The sequence below is a fragment of the Saccopteryx bilineata genome, chromosome 10, assembly GCF_036850765.1.
Source record: "Saccopteryx bilineata isolate mSacBil1 chromosome 10, mSacBil1_pri_phased_curated, whole genome shotgun sequence".
In the NCBI taxonomy this organism is placed as follows: domain Eukaryota; kingdom Metazoa; phylum Chordata; class Mammalia; order Chiroptera; family Emballonuridae; genus Saccopteryx; species Saccopteryx bilineata.
Genome location: NC_089499.1, coordinates 10,993,726 through 11,016,475, shown reverse-complemented (window position 1 = coordinate 11,016,475; position 22,750 = coordinate 10,993,726). Strand labels below are relative to the sequence as shown.

Sequence of the window (22,750 nt, the reverse complement as noted above, 5' to 3'; positions counted from 1 at the left end):
AACCCCGAAAAGCCAGCTAAGAGGCTAGTCTCTAGCTGGCTTTTAAAAAGCTGCTAAAACTGTTATTTTGGTGTGACTCATTTTCAAAGCGTGAAAGTGTGTGGTGGTGCGGCCGGCGAGGTGGGGCTGGGCGGGTGCAGCAGCCGGTGCTTCTCGGCTTTAAAGCGGGATGCGGAGAGGATGTTGTCCAGAGCTCAGGGAGGAGAGTCACCCCCTGCACTTCCCTCAGGAAGAAGAACCCGGCGCTGCTGCTGTCCTCTGCCCTGCGTGTCCGTCCCCTGGCCAGTGGGTCTGGCTCCGGTGCGGTGCGTATGACGGCTTTCAGAGTGGGGCGGGCCGGGCGGGGGACTCCAGGGAAGGCGGGGTCCCGCGGGGCAGAGTGTGGGGAGAGGGCTCACTGTGGAGAGCTTTCTGTCTAGGGCAGCGGCTCCAAGCCCCGGGGAGGGAGGTGGTCAGCTGGCCCCTTCCCTGCTTGACTCCGGCTCTGAGGACCCGCTCTGTGGATTCTGAAGACCCCTCAGAGTTGGTGTCAGACATGGCTGAGTGGCCTCAGGTATTTCCTTTCTTCTCTGGGCCTCCGTGTCCCCCAGATGTCCTCGGATGGGGATGGATAAGATAGTCTTTAAGGGTCCCCGCATTCCAGGACTGAGGTTCCCCGGCTCTGTGGTCTTTTGCACACATCTACACTCCTTGTGCTCCCCGTTTTCTCATTACCATCCCCCCCCAAATCCTCAGCCCCTCCTTCTGCCCCAGACAGCCCCAGGACTCCCCCTTATCCATCCATCCCAGACTGAGCCAAGTGTCACTTTAGGGCCTGGAAGGGAACCAACAGTTACAGGCCATGCACTCTGTAATTATTATAAATACTCCCTGAAGGAGGCATTTTAGAGATGAGGAAACTAAGGCTCAGAGACGTTAAGTAATTTTCCCAGGGTTACTCATCCAAATGCAACATTAAGAAGTGGACCAGCCTATGGTGTCTGTGCTTCCATGCTATGCCCTGCTCGGGGTGGCACCCTCCCTGAGGGCGTTGGCTCTGGTTTATTTTGAATGAACATAATGCTGGAATACAGATGCAGAGAGCTCCTGTGTACAACTTCAGGCAACAATAACAGGCGAAGAAGAAAAAGAAAAAAAAAAGTGAGAACAACTCAGGAAAGATGTGAAAATCTGTTTCCTTTGCTGCAGCAGCTCCTTGAAGGAGTCAAGCTCTAAAACTGCTTAGTTTTTGTGACTAAAATAAGCTTTGGGAGGAGGAGTTGCCTTGTGATTTATCAGTGTCACAAACGTCTCCATTTCCTGATAAGAGGCAGGAAAACATTGACTAATGCGGGGTCCCAGGGAGCAGGAGGCGGCAGCATGTCTGTCAGGAGGCTTCCAGGGGACCCCTGCCCTGCTGGAGACTGGACAAGGCCACCGTCTTCCAGCCAGACTGTGACTGGACAGGTCTGGGGCGGGTTAGTGCAGCAGACGGGGCTCTGGGAGTGAAAGCAGATAAACCCAAATGTTCCCAGGAGTTATTTCGGGATGAGGTAGCGGGAGTGTAGGATTATGAAGTGATTTTTAGCCTCTCTCTCTCTCTCTCTTTTCTCTTGTGTTTGCTTACTTTACATTGAGCATATATCACTATTATAATCAGGAAAATATACACATTAAAAAAATAAAGAGAGTGTGTTCAGTGGTCCAGGACTCAGTCAACGGTCAGAGCTCTAAAGTCAGCTCTGCTTAGCTTGTGGTGTGGCCCCGGGCTTCTTGTGAAACCAGGGAGGTGACACCTGCTGCCCCTTCACAAGGGAGCCAGAAGGACTTTCGAGGACTGGAATATTAAAAGAGCATCAGGAAGTCCAGAGCCCCATGTAACTGTCAGGACGGGTTACTGTTGTTGACGTGGTGTTGGTTTGGGGTTTTTTTTGCATCATATTGAATCCAAATGCAACAATTTCCAGCTGGACCATGCAGAAAGTAGCTGTCTTTTCATGGGTCTGAGGAAAGGGCTCAGCTCCCAGGGTGCGGTTCAGGACTCAGGCTCTGGAGTCAACTACAGAGACTTGATTTCCAGTCTTGAAGTCCATTTGCTGTGTTTCCTTGGGCACATTACTCCCCTTCTCTGAGCCTCATTTCCTCATTGGTAAAATAGAAATAGTAATAATGCTTGTCCCATAAGGCTGTTGTGAGCAGTGAGTGCATTAATGCGTAGAGTTTGGCAGAGGGGACCACGGCTGGCTTGTTATTCTCTTTGAGAGGTACTGTAACTTTGTGTTTAAGAGCATGGACTCTGGCTTTCAGTTTCTGGCTCTACTACTCACTTGGTCTGTGACATTGGGCCAGTTCCTTAACCTCTCTGTGCCTGTGGCCCGAGCTGTAAAACAGGGCTAATAATAGTATCTAACTTCCACAAGGCAAACAAGAAGATAAATAAGTTAATATATGTAAAGCCCCTTGCCACAGCGCCTAATACACTGTCAGGGTTCCATGGTGTTCGCCGTTATAATAATTGTATCAGATTTAATCCTCACAAAATCCTTGGCTGTATTTATTTTATGGAAGAGAAAATAGGCTTGCAGAAGTCGAGGGCTCCAGGATGCCAGTCGGTCACAGGAGGCAAGGGGATCTTTAAAAGGTGCCTCTGCTTCCAGCAGTGGATACCATGGAGCAGAGGTCCCCAAACTATGGCCCGCGGGCCGCATGCGGCCCCCTGAGGCCATTTATCCAGCCCCCGGCGCACTTCCGGAAGGGGCACCTCTTTCATTGGTGGTCAGTGAGAGGAGCATAGTTCCCATTGAAATACTGGTCAGTTTGTTGATTTAAATTTACTTGTTTTTAATTTTAAATATTGTATTTGTTCCCATTTTGTTTTTCTACTTTAAAATAAGATATGTGCAGTGTGCATAGGGATTTGTTCATAGTTTTTTTATAGTCCGGCCCTCCAACTGTCTGAGGGACAGTGAACTGGCCCCCTGTGTAAAAAGTTTGGGGACCCCTGCCATGGAGGGTGACAACTGACCTTCTGTGAGTGCTTGCGGGCTCAGGGGCAGGGGCTGCACCCCTGGCCCGGACAGGCTTCTGGGAAGGGAGGGTTGAGGTTACATTTTAAGGATACAATTTTTAAGTTGTAAGGAAGCCAGCAAAAATGTCCACTTGAAGTGATCTCAAATGTTATTTTTGGTTTTATATTTTGAAAGCTGGTGTGACCTCTTGGCGTCGCGTTCGATATTGTTTATTTGTTCACTGGTCTCAGCTGCACCGAGGCTGGTACACTCAGCACGGGTATGCTGTGGACACCTGAGAGGGGACGTCCACGTGACCCTGTCCTCAAGAGCTCTTGGCTCAGGATAGGGCCACTGTGGGATCGATGGGGAAGGTGGAAGGTGGGGGGAGACAGACAGGGAGACAGTCAGGGCTTGGTCGACTCCACAGCGTCCTCGTAAAGGTTATGCTAGTAAAGGTTTAACGACCAGGGAGCCCACACAGGAGAGAGGAGAAACTCCAATTTGTAGCATTGGCCACGGTGTAAACATTCTCACCGTGACCAATTTCAAGCTGCCAGCTTCACATCACCGGTTGTCGAGCTGGTTAATTCTGTGGTTGTTTGCTGAATGGCATCCAGAGGTTGCATAACTGGCTCTCACAAGCATGTAGGAGCTGGCTCCTGGTCAGGACTGACTTAGAATCTTCCAGGCCGCTTGCTGCTGAGGCCAGAAGTCCCCTACCCACCGGAGGCTTATCCTTCAAATCCAAGTTTGGTCCATGTTGGAAGGGAAGTTTGGGGGAAAGGGTCAAGCAGGTCTACCTTGTGTGGTTCGGGCCATCCCGTCCTGGATCCATCATCTGCTGATGCAAAGCTGTGGACAGTTGGGCTCGACCTCTCCAAGCCTCAAGTGTTCTCATCTGGAAAATGGGTATCATAATAGTACTGCTTCCCAGAACTGTGGTGAAGATTTAATGAGAAATTACGTATGAGTGGGCAGCCCACAGGAGAAGCTCAACTAGCATGGCTGCCTTCCTGTCTGGATGGATGTAGCACCATCCTCTCTCTCATCGCCTCAACTGAGGTTTCTCTAAGCAGCCTTGAGATTCTCCGGAGGAGGCAGAGAGACTTGCTAAGTCAAAGCTGGAGCCGGCCCAGGCCAGCAGCCTCAGGAAGCCCCCCTAGAGATAAGCTGCAGTTGGCCTCCGTGCACTTGGCTCCACGGCAGGGGAAGCCCAGCTGACCCTGTCCTTGCCGTCCCTATTCTCTAAGGCCTCCTTGTCCAGCCTGTGCACAGTGCCCTGGACTCCCCACCGGTTCCACCGCAGAGCGGCATCAGAGTGGCCGCACTACCTGCTCATCCACCCTAGGATGGGCATAACGGACACCCCCACGTGTTCCTCTTAAGGGGCTGCTGGATAAGCTGAACGAACCCAGGCAATAAGGAAAAGTGAAAACAAAGAATGGAAAGAACAGAACAGGGCTAGAGGGACAATCAGGGGCGGGATAGTAGAGCCCTGGGGGGCAGCCAGGAACGTGGGGTTCAGGACTCAGTCCCGCCCCTGACAACTCACTGTCCGCTTTGCACAAGCTGTGCCCCTTCTCCGAGGCTCAGCGTCAACCTGGGAGTTGAAGAAGGCAGACACGATGCCCTCTTACTCCCTCAGTCTGAGGTCCCGAGGGCACCGGAGGTCGCGAAAGTATCTTACCTATTGCCACTGTATCGAATACCGCAAAATCAGTGGCTTAGAACAACACAATGCTATTATCTTAATGTTCTAAAGCAGTGTTTTTCAACCTTGTTACACTTGGGGACTGGTGAAAATAGGAGAATTATTTTCGGGGACTGCTAAGGTGGAAATCACCCTGAGCGTAAGCGAATTTGACTAAGATCGTTGGGTCCATGGTCTTCATTCAGCCTCACGGTGGTTAACACTTTCACAGCCCAGCATGACATTTCTGACGGAGCGGTCTGCAGACTGGTGGTTAGAAAACACTGTCCTAGAGGTCCGTGGTGTAAGATGGGTCCGCAGGGCTGCATTCCTCTGGAGGCTCAGGGGGAGATCTGTGTCCCGCCGCCTCCAGCCCGGAGTGTGCCTGCAGGCACTGTCTTGTAACTGCGTCCCTGACTTCCGTTCCCATTGTCACATCTTCTCTGATTCAGACGCCCCTGCCTCCTCCTTGCGAGGACCCTTGTGATGACATTGGATAACCCAGGATACTCTCCCCATCTCAAGATCTGTAACTAAATCACATCTGTGAAATCCCTCTTGATGTATAAAGTCACATATTCACTGGTTGCGGGATTAGGCTGTGAACACCTTTGAGAGGCCATTGCCTGCTGACCATAGGGAGGCTGCGTTTTGCAAGGAGGCACAATAAAGCCTGAGGGGCATTAACGGTAGAGTCTGCGGAGGCTAGACCAGCCAAGATGGCAGTATCCGGGGTAACAAAGACCTCCTGAGCCCCAATCACACCTCTCCCAAGTCGCCCCTTTCAGTAAGCTGGCTAGGTCAGAACACAGGCCAAGGACGAGATGGGACCACAAGGGTCCTCACAAGGAGGAGGCAGGGGCGTCTGAATCAAAGAAGATGTGACAATGGGAACGGAAGTCAGGGACGCAGTTACAAGACAGTGCCTGCAGGCACTGTCCTGGAGTCTGAACACCCAGGATTCAGATGCAGCTCAGCCAGTGACTTCCTGCTCCTGGGCAAACGGTGGTGACAGTCCCTCCCTGGTTTGCCTTGCTGGACTGCTGCAGGGGGTCTGGCCGATTGCCCTGTGCGTGGGGGTGCTGGTTGCTGTTCATGAAAGTGATGGGAGGGGCTGGTGGGCTGAGATCAAGAGGACCTGGGAGGGATCCCAGCAGGAAAGGTCAGGAGGCCAGAGGTCCTGAGGGGAAAGGGAACAGAGTGTTCCAGGTGGTGTCCGACCTGGGCCCCGCTGACCGTGACGTTGGGCTTCGATCAAAGCAATCATTAGAGTTGGTTGTTTGTTAAAGCAAAAGTCAGGGACTTTGAGAAACCATATGAGGATCAAGTTCAGGGCCGACAGGCCAGAATCACTGGTGTTGAATTAGTTAGTGACAACTCCTGACTAATAAATCCTAATCAGGCCCAAGTGCAGATGAGCACTTCTCCCAAGCCCAGCAGCGCATGGACTCCCAGCACCAGCCATGTCTGGGGGGGGGGGGGTTGTCTTTATGTCTGCCCAGAAAGGGAGGGACTCAGGGACAGAATGGAGGACCGGACCAGGAAAGGGAGGCAGAGGGCTAAGTTCCTGAGGCCAGTCAGGAGCAGAGCCGGCCCCGGATGGAGCTGCCCCCTTGGAGCTCCTGGAGCTGCGACAGGGTGTGTGCGTGTGCGTGTGTGGGTGTGTGCACGCGCTTGTGTGATTTTCTCCAACATCTGGCCCAGATGCCATGTGACAGGATCCTGCCCAAGGGTGGGACAAGGAGTGGGACTCCAGGGTCCCCCCGGGAGAGGCCCCACCTCAGCAGCATCGGCTGTTTCCATCAGCAATGAGATCACAGCAATGAGATCAAGGAAACTAGAAGGGTCAGCTGAAGGCAAGAGTCAACATTTATTTTAAAATTCTACCTGGAAAAAAATAACAGACACACTTGTGTCGGGAGGGGCTGGGGGAAACATTCACAACATCTATGTTAAAACCTAAAATTCTTACTATATAAAACCTTTTATAACACGTGAATCTGACTCATTAAAACAATAAATCAGTCGGTTAGGACGTCATCCCGAAACAGCAAGATTGCAGTGCGAGCCCCGGTGAGGGTGCACGCGGGAAGCAACCAAAAACGGCACAACTGAGTAGAACAAATGTTTCTCTTCCCCCTCCCCTCTCTCTCCCTTCCTCTCTCTGCCTCTCTAAAAAATCACTAATAATTAAGCCCTGGCCGGATAGCTTGGGTGGTGTCTCTCTCTCTCTCTCTCTCTCTCTCTCTCTCTCTCTCCCTGCCACTCTTAAAACAAAACAAAACAGAAACAAATAAACCCCACAACAATAAATCATCCACAGAAGAAATACAGACTGAACCTAATAAAAGTTCAATCTCATTTGAATCGAAGAATAAAAACTAAAACGCAGAGAAACAAACAGGTCTCTCTCTCTCTCTCTCTCTCTCTCTCTCTCTCTCTCTCTCGGTGGCCCGTTACCGCCACCAGCCCCCAGGCCCCACGTGATGGCTGTGTGTGATTTTGTGCTTGGGCCACCTGTTCTTTCTCTTCTCTCCTTCCTCTCTTCTCCCCAAACCCCCTTCCCCAGTGGGTAGCAATCTGCTGTACTGAACACAATGTTTTTCTCTTCTGGGGCACAGAACAGGATTGAACATCATCCCTGGCTTCATGTCAGTCTAGCACCGGTTCGTGTGAGGCTCTCTTTTAAAAATTATGTTTAATAATACAGTTAAAACTTGGGAAACCACCACCCCAGAGAGAACCTGACCAGGGACAGTTGAGTGACCTGCCCGATGCCATGCCTCTGGCTTCTCCTGCCCAGGCAGCTGCCATCTTGGCTCCCGTGCCTGTCATTCCCTGGCTTCCCCTTTCAGCTCTGTGAGCTGGTATAAATAGAGTACATTTGTCTTCATTTTATTAAAAGAATGTGTCTATCTTTTTATGGGACTTGGAGACAGCGGACGTACTCAAAAGGCAGTAAGAGGGAGAGACTCGCAGGGTGGCCGTGAGGGGGTGAGGACGGACTCTGGGACGTCTCCCACATGCCAGTCGGAGGTGCCGGAGTAGTTGGTAGTGCCATGTAGCTAGACAGACACAGGAACGGAGATGAGGCTGGGAGGGGGGGGAGGTGATGGACTCAGTTCTAGGCAAAGCAGTAATGTAAACTAACATTTACTGCGTGCCTACTGTGTCCTGGGCACTTTTCGTAGGGCTGGCAGTGCTTCCGGTCAATGATCAAATAGATGTAAGCCTCTCAAGAGCACCATCAGTAGGCACTGCGACCATTATCACTTTAATGATGGGGAAGCGGAGGGATGGAAAAGATGAGTAGTTTCTGAGTCTGTCAGCACAATGGATCACACCTTTCTGCTACAAACCAAAAAACACCGGGTAAAATATTTTTAAAGTATCAAATATAAAAGAAAATATTGACATAAGACTTTTCATAAATAACATACTTTAAATAAAAGCAAGGGAATCCTCAGGTGATGATGAAAGTAAAGAAGGCTCAAAGCCAGAATGGACACTAGACATTTACAGAGAAAACAAGCCCCACTGAGAAGAAGCTCTCATTTAAAAAAATATCACAAGCCACACACGAGGAAGAGTGTGGAGACACAATAAATAGGTGAGTTGGTAGCCCTAAATAATAAAGAAACAATGGAAAGACGGTACCGGTCTTTTTTCTTTTCAATAAGGAAGAGAAGCCGTAACGAAATGAGTGAGTTCTATGAGAACACCCTCGGCTCAGTCATCTACCCCAGGTGACGGAACTACTCAGAGGCCGACCTGGGCTCCCACCCCTGTGCGTGGACTTGCTAGGCAGCGGGTACTGATGTAGATGTGCAGAGTGTGTTAGACACTGCAGAGCAGTGGAAACTGGGTTTGAAGAGAGGTAGGGGCGCCTGGTGTCATCTGATCTCTCTCTCGCCACTCTCTGGTCTGCAGGGCTCCGGGCCTGGGCGTGCCCCCTTCCCGACATGGCTACCACCGCCTCCCCTCAGCCGCTCACCACCAAGGCCACCAGTTCTGAGAACAGCAGCTTGTTCTACGACTACGAGGACTACTTGGACCTGACCGCCTTCATGGTCTGCAGGAAGGACGAGGTGCAGTCCTTTGGCAAAGTCTTCCTGCCCATCTTCTACAGCCTGGTCTTTGCGCTGGGCCTGGCCGGGAACCTCCTTCTCCTAGTGGTCCTGCTCCGGTACATTCCCCGCAGGAGGATGACCGAGGTCTATCTGCTGAATCTGGCCATCTCCAACCTCCTGTTCGTGGTGACCCTGCCCTTCTGGGTCGTGTCCGTGGTCTGGCACTGGGTCTTTGGGAGTTTCCTGTGCAAGGTGGTGAGCGCTCTCTACACCATTAACCTCTACAGTGGCATCTTCTTCATCAGCTGCATGAGCCTCGGCAAATACCTGGAGATCGTCCACGCTCAGCCCCACCACAGGCTGCGGACCTGGGCCAGGCGCCGGCTCCTGGCCGCCATGGTGTGGGCTCTGGCCCTCATTGTCTCCATCCCCGACATGGTCTTCGTGCAGACGCACGAATACCCCAAGGGCGTGTGGTCCTGCTATCCGGACTTTGGGGGTCAAGGGACCGTCTGGAAGCTCTTGCTCCGCTTCCAGCAGAACGTCCTGGGGTTTCTCATCCCACTCCTCGCCATGAGCTTCTTCTACGCCCGCATCGGCGCTGTCCTGGTCAGGCTGAGGCCCCCGGGCAGGGGCCGGGCTCTGAAGATCGCCGTGGCCCTCGTGGTGGCCTTCTTCGTGCTGTGGTTCCCGTACAACCTGACCTTGTTTCTGCACTCGCTGATGGACCTGAGGGTCTTCGGGGACTGCAGGGCCAGCCACTACCTGGATTACGCGCTGCAGGTGACGGAGAGCTTCGCCTTCCTTCACTGCTGCGTCTCCCCCGCGCTCTACGCCTTCTCCAACCGCTGCTTCGGCCAGTACCTGAAGGCGTTCCTGGCCACGGTGTTTGGACGGCACCGGGCACCTTGCCCTGCCCAGACGCCGGTGTCCAGCAGTTGTGAGAGTAGCAGCCTCACTGACCAAGAAGAAATGGCCAGCATGAATGACCTCGGGGAGAGACCGGCGGAGGACTCCTCCAACAAGGGCGACGCGCAGGGAAATGAGGCCTAAGTGGGCACGCCGCAGTCTGGTGCGAGCGGACGGGGCCGGCTCGGCGGGGCACCCACCCACAGTCTTCTCTGCGAGGACCTCGGTGAGCGAGCTGCTAACCCCGAGGTCAGCTCTCAGTTCTCAGCCTTCGCTCCTCTTACGTCATCATGCGCCTTGAACTGTTGCGATAGTTGCCCAAATGACCCGTTTCCTCTTGTCACGTTCTCCTATCATCTAATCTGCACCCAACAGCCAGAATGATCGCAACACCCTCAGCCTTCGCTCCCACCTCCCTCCGAGAAGCCCGAGGCCCGCCCCCTACCAGGTTGCTCCGTCCCTCCAGTTCAGCTGGGGGAATATTGTTGCTATTTCATCTAATATCGCAGTTGGTGGTGGCTCCAGGGCCTGGCAATCAGGAGGTGCTGGAGAAGCACCAGCTGGGCACCCACCTGGTGGGGAAGGGCGGGCACGGCTCCGCTGGAGAGCAGGCTGCACACCCCCCAACCTGTGAGGTGGGCCGAGAGCGTTTACGACAGCCACTGCCCAGGAAAACATCTCTTTTCTGCCCCACGTGCCTGGAATTGCAGACTGGCATGTCATCCCTGACTTTGCTTTATCCTCAGAGAACACTCACAGTGGGCTTTTCTCTGAGCGAGATAACAGTGGGGTGCAGAAATAGGGAATCGGGGGAACAGAAATGCCGGGTCAGGACAGGTGGTGACTGGGGATCCCCCTGGGGGTCTCATTCTTCCTCCTGCCTCGAGGCCTCTGCCAGGAAAGGAGGGTGGCCCTGGTAGAGGGTGTCTCCAGCAGGCCCCATGCAGAGACCGTAGAGCCACAGGTGCCAGGGTCCCTTCCCTGCCAGCAGATGCCGGCGGTGGGCATTGGCCTCTGTGTGCACACTCTCACCCTGGGTGCACACTGCTTGCTGGGAGCCCTGTCGTTATGGTGGACATCCGTGGCCGTGGGAAGGGACTTCTGTATTCACCTCCCACCAGATCCACTGAGGCTTCCCTCGGTCCCAGGCATACGCTCAAACAGATCACAGGATCCATGAAGCTTGTTCTCGGTGGAGCCCTCTTGTGGACTTGGGCCCTCAGCTTTCCCCCAGCCTGTCCACAGGCCAGGGTCCTGGTCCGTGTTCCTTTGGGTGTGAGGGAAAGAATGGGACGCAGCACTGGGGGCTAGGGCCGGGCAAGGAGGCATGTTAAGGCCCCACCACTCTGCGCCACCCCACACCTGCTCTGGTACAGGGCCTGGCTATGTGGGTGGTGGTTGAAAAGCACCCCTGGGTGGCCCCACCCTCCCGGCCCCTTTCTCCCTCCCCTGTGCTCCCGAGTAACTCCTTCCTCCTTGTGCTCCTGGACACTTGTGGCAAAGGATGGGATCTCTTGTCGTCTTCTTTTTTTTTTTAACTTTTTAAAAATTTAATTAATTGTGTTTACATAGATTCTAGGGTCACCCTGAATGCATTCCCTCTCCCCCGTATTCCCCTCAACATCTCCCTTGCCTCCCTCCCATAATGCCCTCCCCCACTTCCCTTCAGGTTTATCCCACCCTATCATCCCCTTTCCCTCTGTCCTCTTTTCCTCTGGTCCCTTTGATCCCTCCTCTGTGTCAATTCTGTTCCTCAGTTCTCATTGTTCCTTGGATTCCTCAGATGAGTGAAGTCATATGATATTTTTCTTTCTCTGCCTGGCTTATTTCACTCAGCATAATAGTTTCCAGGTCCCTCCATATTGTTGCAAAGGGTAATATTTTCTTCTTTTTCATGGCCCCATAGTATTCCATTATATATATGTACCACCGCTTTTTAATCCACTCGTCCACTGACGGACACTTGGACTGTTTCCAGATCTTTGCTATTGTGAACAATGCTGCCATAATCTTGTCATCTTCTAACAGTCAAAGTTCTATCGGGCTCCGGGCAGATGTCATCATTCTGGGGCAGCTAGACCCAGAGAGAAGCAGACCCTGACCCAGAATCACATATAGCTAGTGGGTTACAGACACCTGTCCCCAGCCCAGAACCCTGGCCACTCTAATAGCCTATTATCCTGGCGAAACTCAGGGCAGAACAAGCAACCTCAACAGAAAGAGGCCAGTCAGAGATGCAGGACAGGGGGGAGCAGAGAGAGGCCCTACCGGGTGGTCCTTGCAGGGTTCCATGCTGCAGGCCTTCCTTCTCAGGACGCTACACCAGCTTCCACAGTCGCAGCCCCAACCAGGGCTCTGCCATCAGCCAACAGCAGCTGTGACAGCGGCTGCCCCCACCCCCCGGCCCTGGGCCGCGTGCCTGGCAGTGGGGACTGTCTCTGGCTCATAGGCCTGGAAGCTGAGGAGGGCAGGAAGGGAAGAGAAATCACTGGCGGACATGAAGCAGACTGGCTGAGACCGGAAGTTGAGTTTCTCTGATTTAATCTAGGCTGGGGAATCGGGGTCAGAGATGAAGGAGTAAGACACCGAACCCCATGGGCTTGGGGGTGGGGAAGGGGCAGGAGGAGGAAACCGGGACACAGAGCAAGGACATCACAGGTGTGCTGTGGTGCAAAGGGTGCCCCAGGAGCTGGAGGCTGAACCAGCCAGAGGAAGAACCGGCCTGATCTCAGGAGGCCAGGCGTTGCCGGCACCAGGGTCGGCAATAAAAACAGGCAACGGCGCTTTAGAGCCCATTCTATTGGGGAAAACTGGAAAAGTTGAATTGTACTGGATGGAAAACTTGGGGACCCACACTGTGGCAAAACTTAAGTGTCAGGTGTGCGAAGGGGATAGGGAGCCAGAAAATAAAATCGTGACAATTAGAGGTGCTTTTGGGAAAAGGTTTCTGGCAGCAGGGTGAACAGGGGGGCCCACAGACCTGGTGTGGAGAGAAATGGTTAAATGACCCCTACATGAAAGGCAGCCTTTGTCTAGCTCTGCTGTTTCGTGTATGGTAGGCCCTGGCCACCCGTGGGTGTTGAGCACTGGAAGTCGAGGCTGGCCTGAACTGAAGTTGTGGTTGCGAGGGTAAAAGAACATGCCGGATCTTTGAACACACAATACCACATACAGAGGATGTACCCCTGAAACCTACATAATTTTATTAACCGATGTCACCCTGATGAATTCAAAGAAAAAATACCAGATTTTGAAGGCAATACACACACACACACACACACACACAGAAAATGTAAAAGTATTTTTTATATCGATTACAATTTGAAATGCTAATATTTTGGATATATAGAGGTAAGTAAACTATATCATAAAAACGAATTTTACTTGTTTCTTTACTTTAAAAAAATGTGTCAACTGGGAAATTAGAAATTACATGTGTGGCTGGCCTTGTATGGCTATTTATTGGACAACACTGTTCTAGAATGTGAATTTCGGAAGACGTGGAGGAGTACTGAGGAAAAAATAGAGTGTGTGTGTGTGGGGGGTGGGGGGGTGGGGTGGAGGCTGATGTTTGCAAGATGCTGCCCCTCTGGCATTAACTAGCTCCTTACTGCGGGGCTTGTCGGGCCTGTGTTAACTCCCCAAGTGAGCTGCTCACAGATATTTCCCTCACCCTGGACTTCCTGTGAGAGATGGTGCGCGCGCGCGCGCGCGCGCGTGTGTGTGTGTGTGTGTGTGTGTGTGTGATTCTGAGAGTATGTTTATTAAAGCTGGGGACAGTGAAACAAGGAAGGGCCTAGAATAGAAGAAGCAGCCGGAGAGAGCCTGGGCAGGGCTGGTCTGGCTCCCTGGGAACTCAGAGGAAGGGGGGCCTTGGAGACAGGTTCAGGGGGTGAGCCCGGGACAGCCGCGGCCTGCAGCTCCCCTGGTTGCAAGTATAATAGGAACCCTTGGAGTTTAGGAGATGCCCGCCTGCCCGCCCGAGAGGGAAGAAAGGCGTGGGCGTGCTCCTAGGAGGGAGAGCGCAGGGAGATGGTGGTGTCAAGAGAGAATGATACGCCTGCCTGTAAGGTGACGAGGAGACCCGAGAGAGGAGGACCGCCGGACAGAGGTAGCGGGTTCCACTGAGGCTCAGGGCGCAGTAGCCAGCGGGGGGTTCTGGGGCTTCAGAGGGGCGGGCGGAGGCGAAGACCCCGAGGGAGGCCCTCTGGTCAGGCTCGCAGCCCGCCGGGCAGAGCTCACTCGGTAGCCCGCAGGCGGTATCGGAAGCGCACGTCGTGGGTGGGCTGCATGCTGCCAAAGCCCCAGCGCTGGGGGTCCACGGGCGGCACAGGCGTGTCAGGGTCCACCAGCTCCAGGTCAAAGTGCGTGATCATGAGCAGGACGAAGAGCTTCATCTCGCTCAGGGCCAAGAACCTCCCAGGGCACATGGAGACACCCGAGCCCCACGGCATGGTGTAGTGGTGGATCTTCTTGCCTGCCTTGTAGAAGTCCACTTTTCGGCTGCCATCGGGGTTGAGGAAGCGGTCGTACTTGAAGGCGGCGGGCTCGGGGTGGATGTCCGGGTCCATGTGCACTGAGAGGTAAGGGAAGAGGGCCACAGTATCCCCACCGCGGAGGTGGTACTCCTCCCCACTGGCCATCTTCAGGACGTGGTCGCCGTTCACCACCCGGAGGAGGGTGGGCGCCGCCCCCAGCCTCAGTGTCTCCTCCATCACGCTGTCCAGCACCGGGGTGCGCTGCAGGGCGCTGACGTCGAAGGTGAACGACTGCCCGGCCTGCAGCCTGACCTCCCCCATGACCCGGGCAGCCTCTTCTTTCAAAGCCTGCATGGCTTCTGGGTGCTTGAGGAGGAACAAGAGGGCCCAGAACGAGGTGGGCCCCGTGTTCCCCTGGGAGGCCCAGAGCATCATGAAGTTGAACTTGTCCTGCATGGCCGGGGCCACTCCCTGCTCCCTGAGAAACTGAAGCATGAAGGCTATCCAGTTGCTTATGACATCTTTCTCCAGGTTCTGATTCACAGAGAGGGTCTTGTGGAAGAGACGCTGGAGCCGGCCCACTTCTAGCCACTCCCGGGGCCCCAGCAAGGAGTAAACAAACCTGGGAAACAGGCGGTCAAACTTGCGGAACTCTGCAAACAACCCTTCTGCCTGTAGCATGTCCCTCTCCGTGTCCTTCGTGTAGCCGAACAGGCTCAGGTAGCCCGCCTTGAACAAGGCGTTGTAGCAGAAGTGAAAGAGGCCGTCCTCGCGCCAGCTCCTGGCATCCGGACTCGGGCCCGCGGGCCCCAGGATAACCCAGGACAGGCTGTCCCGCATGGTTTTGTTCAGTTCCTCCAAGCCGTCGCCCATGAGGTGCTTGGTGCTGGCTGAGTGGATCATCCGGTGGTCTCCTGGCGTCGACTGGTATCCAAATACCTTCAACACCAGTTTTTTTGCATATTCCACAAAGTCTAGTTTTCTCTTCACATCTTTGAGGATGGGGCTGAAGGACAGGGGGTCCATGACAAAGGTGAAGTACTGGCCGCCCAGCAGCACCGTGAACACGTCCCCGTGCTTGGCCCTCATGTGCTTCAGGAATTCAAACATGTTCTTCCGGAAAGCCATGGCGTGGCCCAGCCAGGGCACGAAGCCCTTGTCCAGAGGGGGCTCCTGGGGCCTGCGCTGCCGGAGCAGCCCCTGCAGACACAGGTACCCCACGGTGGCCACCAGCAGGGCTCCCAGCAGCGGACCCCAGGGCACCATGGCCGTGCTCTTCCAGGTTAAACTCCGGACACAGGGTCCCCTGGGTGCCAGAGAGCTTTTGGGAGGACTTGATAAGTTGAGAACGGAAAGGTCTTTTGACCTGGACCTTGCCCTGTGGCTGCAAGTTATAATAAATAACCCTGGTGAGACAGTCTGTGGGAGTGAAATTAGCACTTGCTAGAACCCAGTCATGTGGGAGGAGGAGGCGGGGCCAGGAAGAAGCTTCTAGCTTAAGGGCACAGCCCCCTTACCAGCTTCAGACTTTGCTTTGATTTTCTTTTTCAGACTCAGCTCTAGCACCTTCTTCTACAAAGACTTCCTCGACCCCAGTCCCACCCCCAGGACTTACTGACCATTCACGCCTTTATTTACTCCTGTGCAGTGAATAAATGAATTATTCATTAATTTGCTCTCTTATTCAGCAGAAATGTACCAGGCACTGTTCCACATCAAACCCTGCCTGTCTTCAGCAGACCCACAGAGCCTTCCAGACTAAGAACCCCACAAGCAGAGGTTCAGATAGATCATATCTGAGCCTAATATCAGGGACACTGGAACCGGCCCACTTCTAGCTGCTCCCGGGGCCCCAGCAAGGAGAAAACAAACCTGGAGAACAGGCGGTCAAACTCGCGGAACTCTGCAAATATCTCCTCTGCCTGTAGCATGTCCTTCTCCGTTGCCAAATAAGAGGAGGTAGCCAGCCTTGCCACTGACGTCGAAGTTGAAAGACTGCCCGGCTCCAGCCTGGCCTCCCCATTGACCTTGGCAGGCTCTGCTCTCAAAGTTGGCGCGGCTTCTGGGTGCTCCAGGAGAAACAAGAGCGCCCAGAACGTCCCCTGCCACCGGCCCAACTGGTTTGCACACTTCTCTAGAAAGGACAGACTGGCACTCTTTAAATTACGGAATGTCAGAAATGACAGGGAACTTCAACGGCTTTATTTCACAGTAAGATTTTAGGCTCGGTGTCGTGGGGACTTTGACAGCTGCCCTGGGTTGGGCGAGGGAAGTTGAGTGTTCACTTAGGGTGTCTGTGAGATGTCAGGTCAAGTCCCTGCCAGCAGGCCCAAGAAGGAGAAAGCTGGGTCACTGAGTCTCAGGCCTTCGTCAAACAGCCTAGCCCATTGTTATAATAGGTGAAGTTCAAACTCAATTCAGCTACTTCTGATGACCCCCAAGTGACTCTTAAGTTCCTAAATGCCCTGCAAACAGTAGGATTTTCACATGCCCTCTTGAGTGAGTTCCTTTGCAGCTCCCCTCCATGGTAGCTGGAAACAGCCACACTCCGCCTCCATGAAGTCCTCTCTGATTGCTTAGGGCACAGCAAGTACTCAGCACCATCATCTCTCTCCAGCCATAGAAACCAGTCGGAAACTGTGGGCCAACTCCAATGAGCCGAACTTTCCCCCCCAGTTTGTAATGGGTGGTAACACCACCTTACATTCATTCTCTCACTCATTCGTTCATTCACTCACTCACTCACACAGACTTATCCATTCATTCTCTCCTTCCTCGAAACAGCCCCATCTGTCCATTCAACAGATATTTAAGAAAGGTAGAAACTGTGAGCTGAACTGAAAACACGAGGCTAGTGTGTTCCAAAAGGAAAATTTATTTCAAAAATGCCTAGGTGCGGCCCTGGCTGGTTGGCTCAGTGGTAGAGCGTCGGCCTGGCGTGTGGAAGTCCCAGGTTCGATTCCCAGTCAGGGCACACAGGAGAAGAGCCCATCTGCTTCTCCACCCTTCCCCCTCTCCTTCCTCTCTATCTCTCTCTTCCCCTCCCGCAGCCAAGGCTCCACTGGAGCAAAGTTGGCCCCAGGCACTGAGGATGGCTCCATGGCCTCCACCTCAGGAGCTAGAATGTCTCTGGCCCCAATGGAGCAACACCCCAGATGGGCAGAGCATCGCCCCCTGGTGGGCATGCCACGTGGATCCTGGTTGGGCGCATGCAGGAGTCTGTCTGACTGCCTCCTCCCTTCTAACTTTGGAAAAATGCAAAAAAAAAAAAAAAAAGTGCCTGGGTGCAGGTGGGTTGAGACCAGCGAAGGGTGTCAGCCCCGAGCTGTGGGCTGTGGGACAGAGCATTAGATATGAGGGCTAGGGGTGGATTAGCATATCTTGGTTTATAGCCTTGGTCTCTGACTTGATGAGAGGAGGTGAGGGGTTCAGCTGCAGAAACACCTCTTCTGCAAGTTCTGATGTAGTAGAGGCCTAATCAGCGTGGTCCTATCTGGTGTCCTTGGGAAATCTTCAAGACAGCTGGGGTCAGGTATTTCCCAGGAACAGCTCAGTCCTGAAGCCTCTGGGAATTATTTGTGAAATGTCTCTTACAGACTCTCTCTGTTTTAGTGGAAGATGAGAATGTTCTGTTTTGAGCCCTTCTTCCTCCTTTGGGCTTGCATGTTCTCAAGATGGCAGCTGAGTAGCCATTTTAATTTAAGGTGACCGATCGTCCTCCTTTAGGGAGGACAGTCCTTCTTTTGTAAGTTCAGTCCTCCCTCGAAAAGTGTCCTCTTACATGTCCTCCTTTTTGATATTGTAAGATTAATCTGTAAATGTTCGTATTTGATTGATGCAGAGTCTATGCATTGCGTGTGATGTGATGTATTTGTATTTGACATGACAATTCATCAAGGATTAGTACAGTGCGATGAGACGTGATTGTGAGACGCATGCGCTCCGCACGGGAGATCTTGAGAGAGCGTAAATGGCTTTGTGTACTTCTTACTGAAACACTACATGGCACATACGACATTATAGACTTATGATTATTCCTTCCTCAGTGAATATTCAATCATAGACAGGTAAGCACAATTCACGTTTTATTAATTCATTATTTAATAATTTCCAAATACGTATAATTTTATTTACAAGTATTTTCTTGAAATTCGAGTTTTAAAATGAAAATCTAACCTCAAACCATATCTATTAATAATGCATTTTGATCAACAGTTGCATAAAACACATTTTTAATTAGAAAATGATAAATACACCTAAATATCACTCCAAATTAGTGGTTTTGTTTGATATTTAGTTTTACTAAATGAGTACTTTTTTCTTACAATTATTATTAAAAATCAATAGGCATGTAAGCATAATTACAATATAAAATATTACAAATGTTTTTATTATGCATTTATCATATTATGGTGTATTACTGTTGCGATGAATGAAATGTTTCTTTTATTTACGATTCTGTTTTCTTCAACTTATTTTTGTCCTCTTTTTCATTGTAAAAAAGTTGGTCACCTTACACTTTATCTATCAATTTACTGTCAGAAATTTTGCTACAACCTGAATGAGAGACAGACACAGTCTGGAAGGCTACACTAACCAGGTGGTAATTAGCTGAAGGCCTGGAGGAGGGCACCAAGGCCAAGTCCATGTGTGTTGTGTGTGGTGGTGGTGTCAGAGGCTGAGATTAGGAGTGTGTCTGTGTGTGTGTGTGTGTGTGTGTGTGTGTGTGTGTGGAGGGGGTGCTGCTCTAAGCATGTGGCAGGGTTGTCCTAATGTACGGGGTGCACACCCACTCTGGGGCCAGTGGGTCTCTAGTGAGGGCAAGAGCCTTCAGTAAAGTGCGGGCTCTCCGCAGGCTCAGTGCGGATTCGCACTTGGACCCACCACGCTGTGCTGAACCCTGAGACTAGCCCATCCAGCCACCCCTGTGTCTGGATCCAGCCGCTGAGCGGTGGCGGGACGGACCCGCAGAGATGACAGGCTCTTCCGCGGGCGGAGGCTGGCCTGCCCCAGGAAAACTGGTCAGGGTGGCTGCCTTCCCAGCTGTCCCGAGTGGACCCGGGCCACCGATCCAGACCGAGCATGGTGAACCCCGGACAAGCCTTTTCCTCCCACCCTTAGGCAGCGCTCGGTCGGGGGTGGGGCGGGGTTATGATGATGAGCCGGAGGGGCTGGAAGGATCAACGACATGCAGAGGCGGCCTCCAACCGTGCTAGAGCGGCAGCAGGCCCGAAGGACAGAAAAGTGGTGAAGCACTTCCGCCCGGCAGCCTGAGCGACCGCGTCTCAGTGTGAGCGCTGCGGCGAACCTCCGAGCGGGGGCGCTCTCACTCCGTGGGTCAGAGGAGATTTGCGTGTTTGCGCGGCGTGTCTGTCAGTTCGTCTGCAAAGTAAGGGGTAGGGGACTGGGCTAGGGCCTGGAGAAGGACGGGCGGAGGGAGTGCCTCCTTCCTTCCCATCACTGCTGTTTCTCATATGCTAAGGTGACCAACTTGTTTACAATGAAAGGGAGGACAAAAATAAATGGAAGAAAACAATATCGTAAATAAAAGAAACATTTTATTCATCGTAACAATAATGCACTATAATATAACTGCATAATAAAAACATTTGTAGTATTTTATATTGTAATTATGCTTACATGCCTATTAATTTTTAATAATAATTGTAAGAAAAAAATACTCATTTAGTAAAACTAAATATCAAACAAAACCACTAATTTGGAGTGATATTTGGGTGTATTTATCATTTTCTAATTGAAAGTCATCTGTTTTATGCAACTATTTGATCAAAATGCGTTATTAATAGATATGGCTTGAGGTTAGATTTCCACTTTGAAACTCGAGTTTCATGAAAATACTTGTAAATAAAATTATACGCATTTGGAAATTATTAAATAGATAATGAATTAATAAAACGTGAATTGTGATTACCGGTCTATGATTGAATATTCACTGAGAAAGAAATAATCGTGAGTCTACAATGTCATATGTGCTGTGTGGTGTTTCAGTAAGAAGGACACAAAGCCATTTGCACGCTCGGTATATCACACACTCTCCCAATGTCTCCCATGCAGAGCGCATGCGGACTGCATGCGTCTCATTATTGTGTCTCACTGCACTGTCCTGATCCTTGACAAATCGTTCCGTCAAATACAAATACGTCACATTACACTCAGTGGATCGACACTGCATCAATCAAATACGGACATTTACAGATTAGTCTTCCAATATCAAAAAGGAGGACATGTAGGAGCACACTTTTCCAGGGAGTATGGAACTTACAAAAGAAGGACTGTCCTCCCTAAAGGATGACGATTGGTCACCTTATATCTCGAGGTTTCTTCCCAGGACCCCTCCCTGGGCCTCTTTAGGGCACCTCTGGCTTACTCCACCTAGGAGTTATCTCCTCACCTCTGGCTCTTCTCGGAGCTACAGGCTGAGATTGGCCTCTGGGACACTAGTCTCTGTCCTCTTCCCTCTGAGCAGGATCACCCACTTTCAAACCAGCTCTGGTCTCTCGGCTGGAAAAAGGGAAAGAACTGTGCTTGGTGGAGCCATAGGAAGCCCTGAGCAGCAGAGCGGCCCCTGCAGGTGAGTTAAGCAGGGGTCCCTCCCGGGCTGTGTCTCCTCCTTCGCTTTGATTTCATCAGAATGGATGGAAGATGTGTGTTCTTTGTGCCCAGAGTCATGGAGTACACTGGGATCCTTGATCACACTCTGACTGGCCTGTTATTCATTGCTTCCCACCCCTTTACACTGCCGTAAACGCCCGGCCCCAGTGTGTCACACGCTGTGGTGCTTTTATTCTTGGGGACATATGGAAACAGTTTTATAAATACTTTACTGGTTATGTGTGATCACTCTTTTCCAGTTTCCACAAGTTTTACAAAATTAATAAACTCATTATAGTATTATCTTGTCTACTAACCAACAGAACAAACAGAAAACTTTATTTTTGCTTTTCACAATAATTAATATAGTAAGATTTTAAAATCGTTTTTTATATTGAATAACTTTGGGATAGCTTACAGATACTGTGATTGTCTCCCCTTTAGGGTATAACTCCAAAGTAAGATGCACCTGCTTACCTAAAATAATAGCACAGCTGCCTGACCAGGTGGTGGCGCAGGGGATAGAGCATCAGACTGGGATGTGGAGGACCCAGGTTCGAGACCCTGAGGTCGCCAGCTTGAGCGCGGGCTCATCTGGTTTGAGCAAGGCTCACCAGCTTGAGCCCAAGGTCGCTGGCTCGAGCAAGGGGTTACTCGGTCTGCTGAAGGCCCACGGTCAAGGCACATATGAGAAAGCAATCAATGAACAACTAAGGTGTCACAACGAAAAACTGATAATTAATGCTTCTCATCTCTCTCCGTTCCTGTCTGTCTGTCTGTTCCTATCTATCCCTCTCTCTGACTCTCTGGGTCTGGGAAAGAAAAAATAATAATAATGGCACAGCCAATACAATTAAAAACCTTCAAAGTCATCACTTCTGGGAAGACAGGACAAAGGCTTAATTCTTTACCTTTAAATGCCAGTTTTCAAAGTAAGCTGTTGATTTAACAGCTATCTTAAAGGATGTCAAAAAATACATTTTCTTTTTCTGCAGACATGTGGATTTCCATAAATACAATGTTTTGAAGTCATTAAAATTATTCATGTTGATATACTAAGCTTCCTTTCATGTCCTCCCCCCCCCCATTTTTCTTTGGGCGGGAGGAGGAGCAGGAAGCACCCACCTCTGGTAGTTGCTTCTTGCATGTGCCTTGATCTGGCCGGCGTGGGGTTTTGAATCTGCAGCCTCAGCATTCCAGGTTGATGCTCTATCCACTGCACCACCATAGGTCAGGCATTTTGATGTCCTTTTTTTAAAAAACAGCTTTACTGAGGTATAATTCACAAACTATGCAGTTCACCCATTTAGATATACAGTTCAATGGTATTGTAGTGTGTTCACAGAGTTGTGTAAGCATTTACCACAATCTACTTTTAGAACATTTTGGTCACCCAGGAAAGAAACCCTGTATCCGTTAGCAGTCAATCCCCGTCCTGCTTTCCCCCACACTCCGTTTTAGTCAGTCTCTTAATTTACTTTCTGTTTCTATAGATTTGCCTGTTGCAGATATTTGATGTTAATGAAATCATAGTCATTTTCAGCTGGCTTTCACTTCATGTGTTTCCAAGGTTCTTCCACTTTGTAACATGTATTATTACTCCATTCCTTTTTATGCGTGAAGAGTTTCCATTAGATGGATGATATCACATTTTGCTTAATCCATTCATCAGGTGATGGACATTTGGGTTGTTGCCACTGTTTGGGCTTTATGAATAGTGCTGCTGAGATGGTGTGCAGGTTTTAATACAGACATATACTTTTATTTTTCATGGGTCTGTACTCTAGATATGTACATGGTGGGACAAAAGTAGGTTTACAGTTGTAAGTATGCAGAACACAGTTTATTCTTGTATTATTATTTATTAATTATGGCATTATTTTTGTTTGAATAACTGTAAACCTACTTTTACCCCACCCTGTACTTGCTGGGTCATATGGTAATTCTTTGTTTAACATTTTGAGGAATAGTAAAATATTTTCCAAAGTTGCTAAACCATTT

At 51.1% G+C, this 22,750-nt stretch overlaps 3 protein-coding genes across 4 annotated transcripts in view; 2 read left to right on the top strand and 1 right to left on the bottom strand.

Moving 5' to 3' along the window:
• Window positions 1–115: 115 nt before the first annotated feature.
• ACKR2 (atypical chemokine receptor 2) lies at window positions 116–12,945 on the top strand. Of its 2 annotated transcripts, none has more exons than XM_066244352.1 (2): window positions 116–305; window positions 8,611–12,945. In XM_066244352.1, the coding sequence occupies exons 1-2, from the start codon at window positions 170–172 to the stop codon at window positions 9,801–9,803; spliced, it is 1,329 nt and encodes a 442-aa protein (XP_066100449.1). In that variant the 5' UTR covers window positions 116–169; the 3' UTR covers window positions 9,804–12,945. The 2 variants fall into 2 exon arrangements, with proteins under 2 accessions (XP_066100449.1, XP_066100450.1); XM_066244353.1 differs by lacking the exon at window positions 116–305 and adding an exon at window positions 441–553.
• Window positions 12,840–16,106, bottom strand: CYP8B1 (cytochrome P450 family 8 subfamily B member 1). The gene is made up of 2 exons (XM_066244350.1): window positions 16,010–16,106; window positions 12,840–15,521 (listed from the first exon to the last, which is right to left on the bottom strand). The coding sequence occupies exons 1-2, from the start codon at window positions 16,066–16,068 to the stop codon at window positions 13,898–13,900; spliced, it is 1,683 nt and encodes a 560-aa protein (XP_066100447.1). The 5' UTR covers window positions 16,069–16,106; the 3' UTR covers window positions 12,840–13,897.
• Window positions 16,107–19,417: 3,311 nt separating this feature from the next.
• GASK1A (golgi associated kinase 1A) overlaps window positions 19,418–22,750 on the top strand; it is a 47,867-nt gene continuing 44,534 nt past the window's right edge. The window contains exons 1-2 of the mRNA XM_066244674.1: window positions 19,418–19,526; window positions 20,625–20,729. The gene's annotated coding sequence lies outside the window, so the exon portion shown is untranslated. The remainder of the gene's footprint in view (window positions 19,527–20,624; window positions 20,730–22,750) is intronic.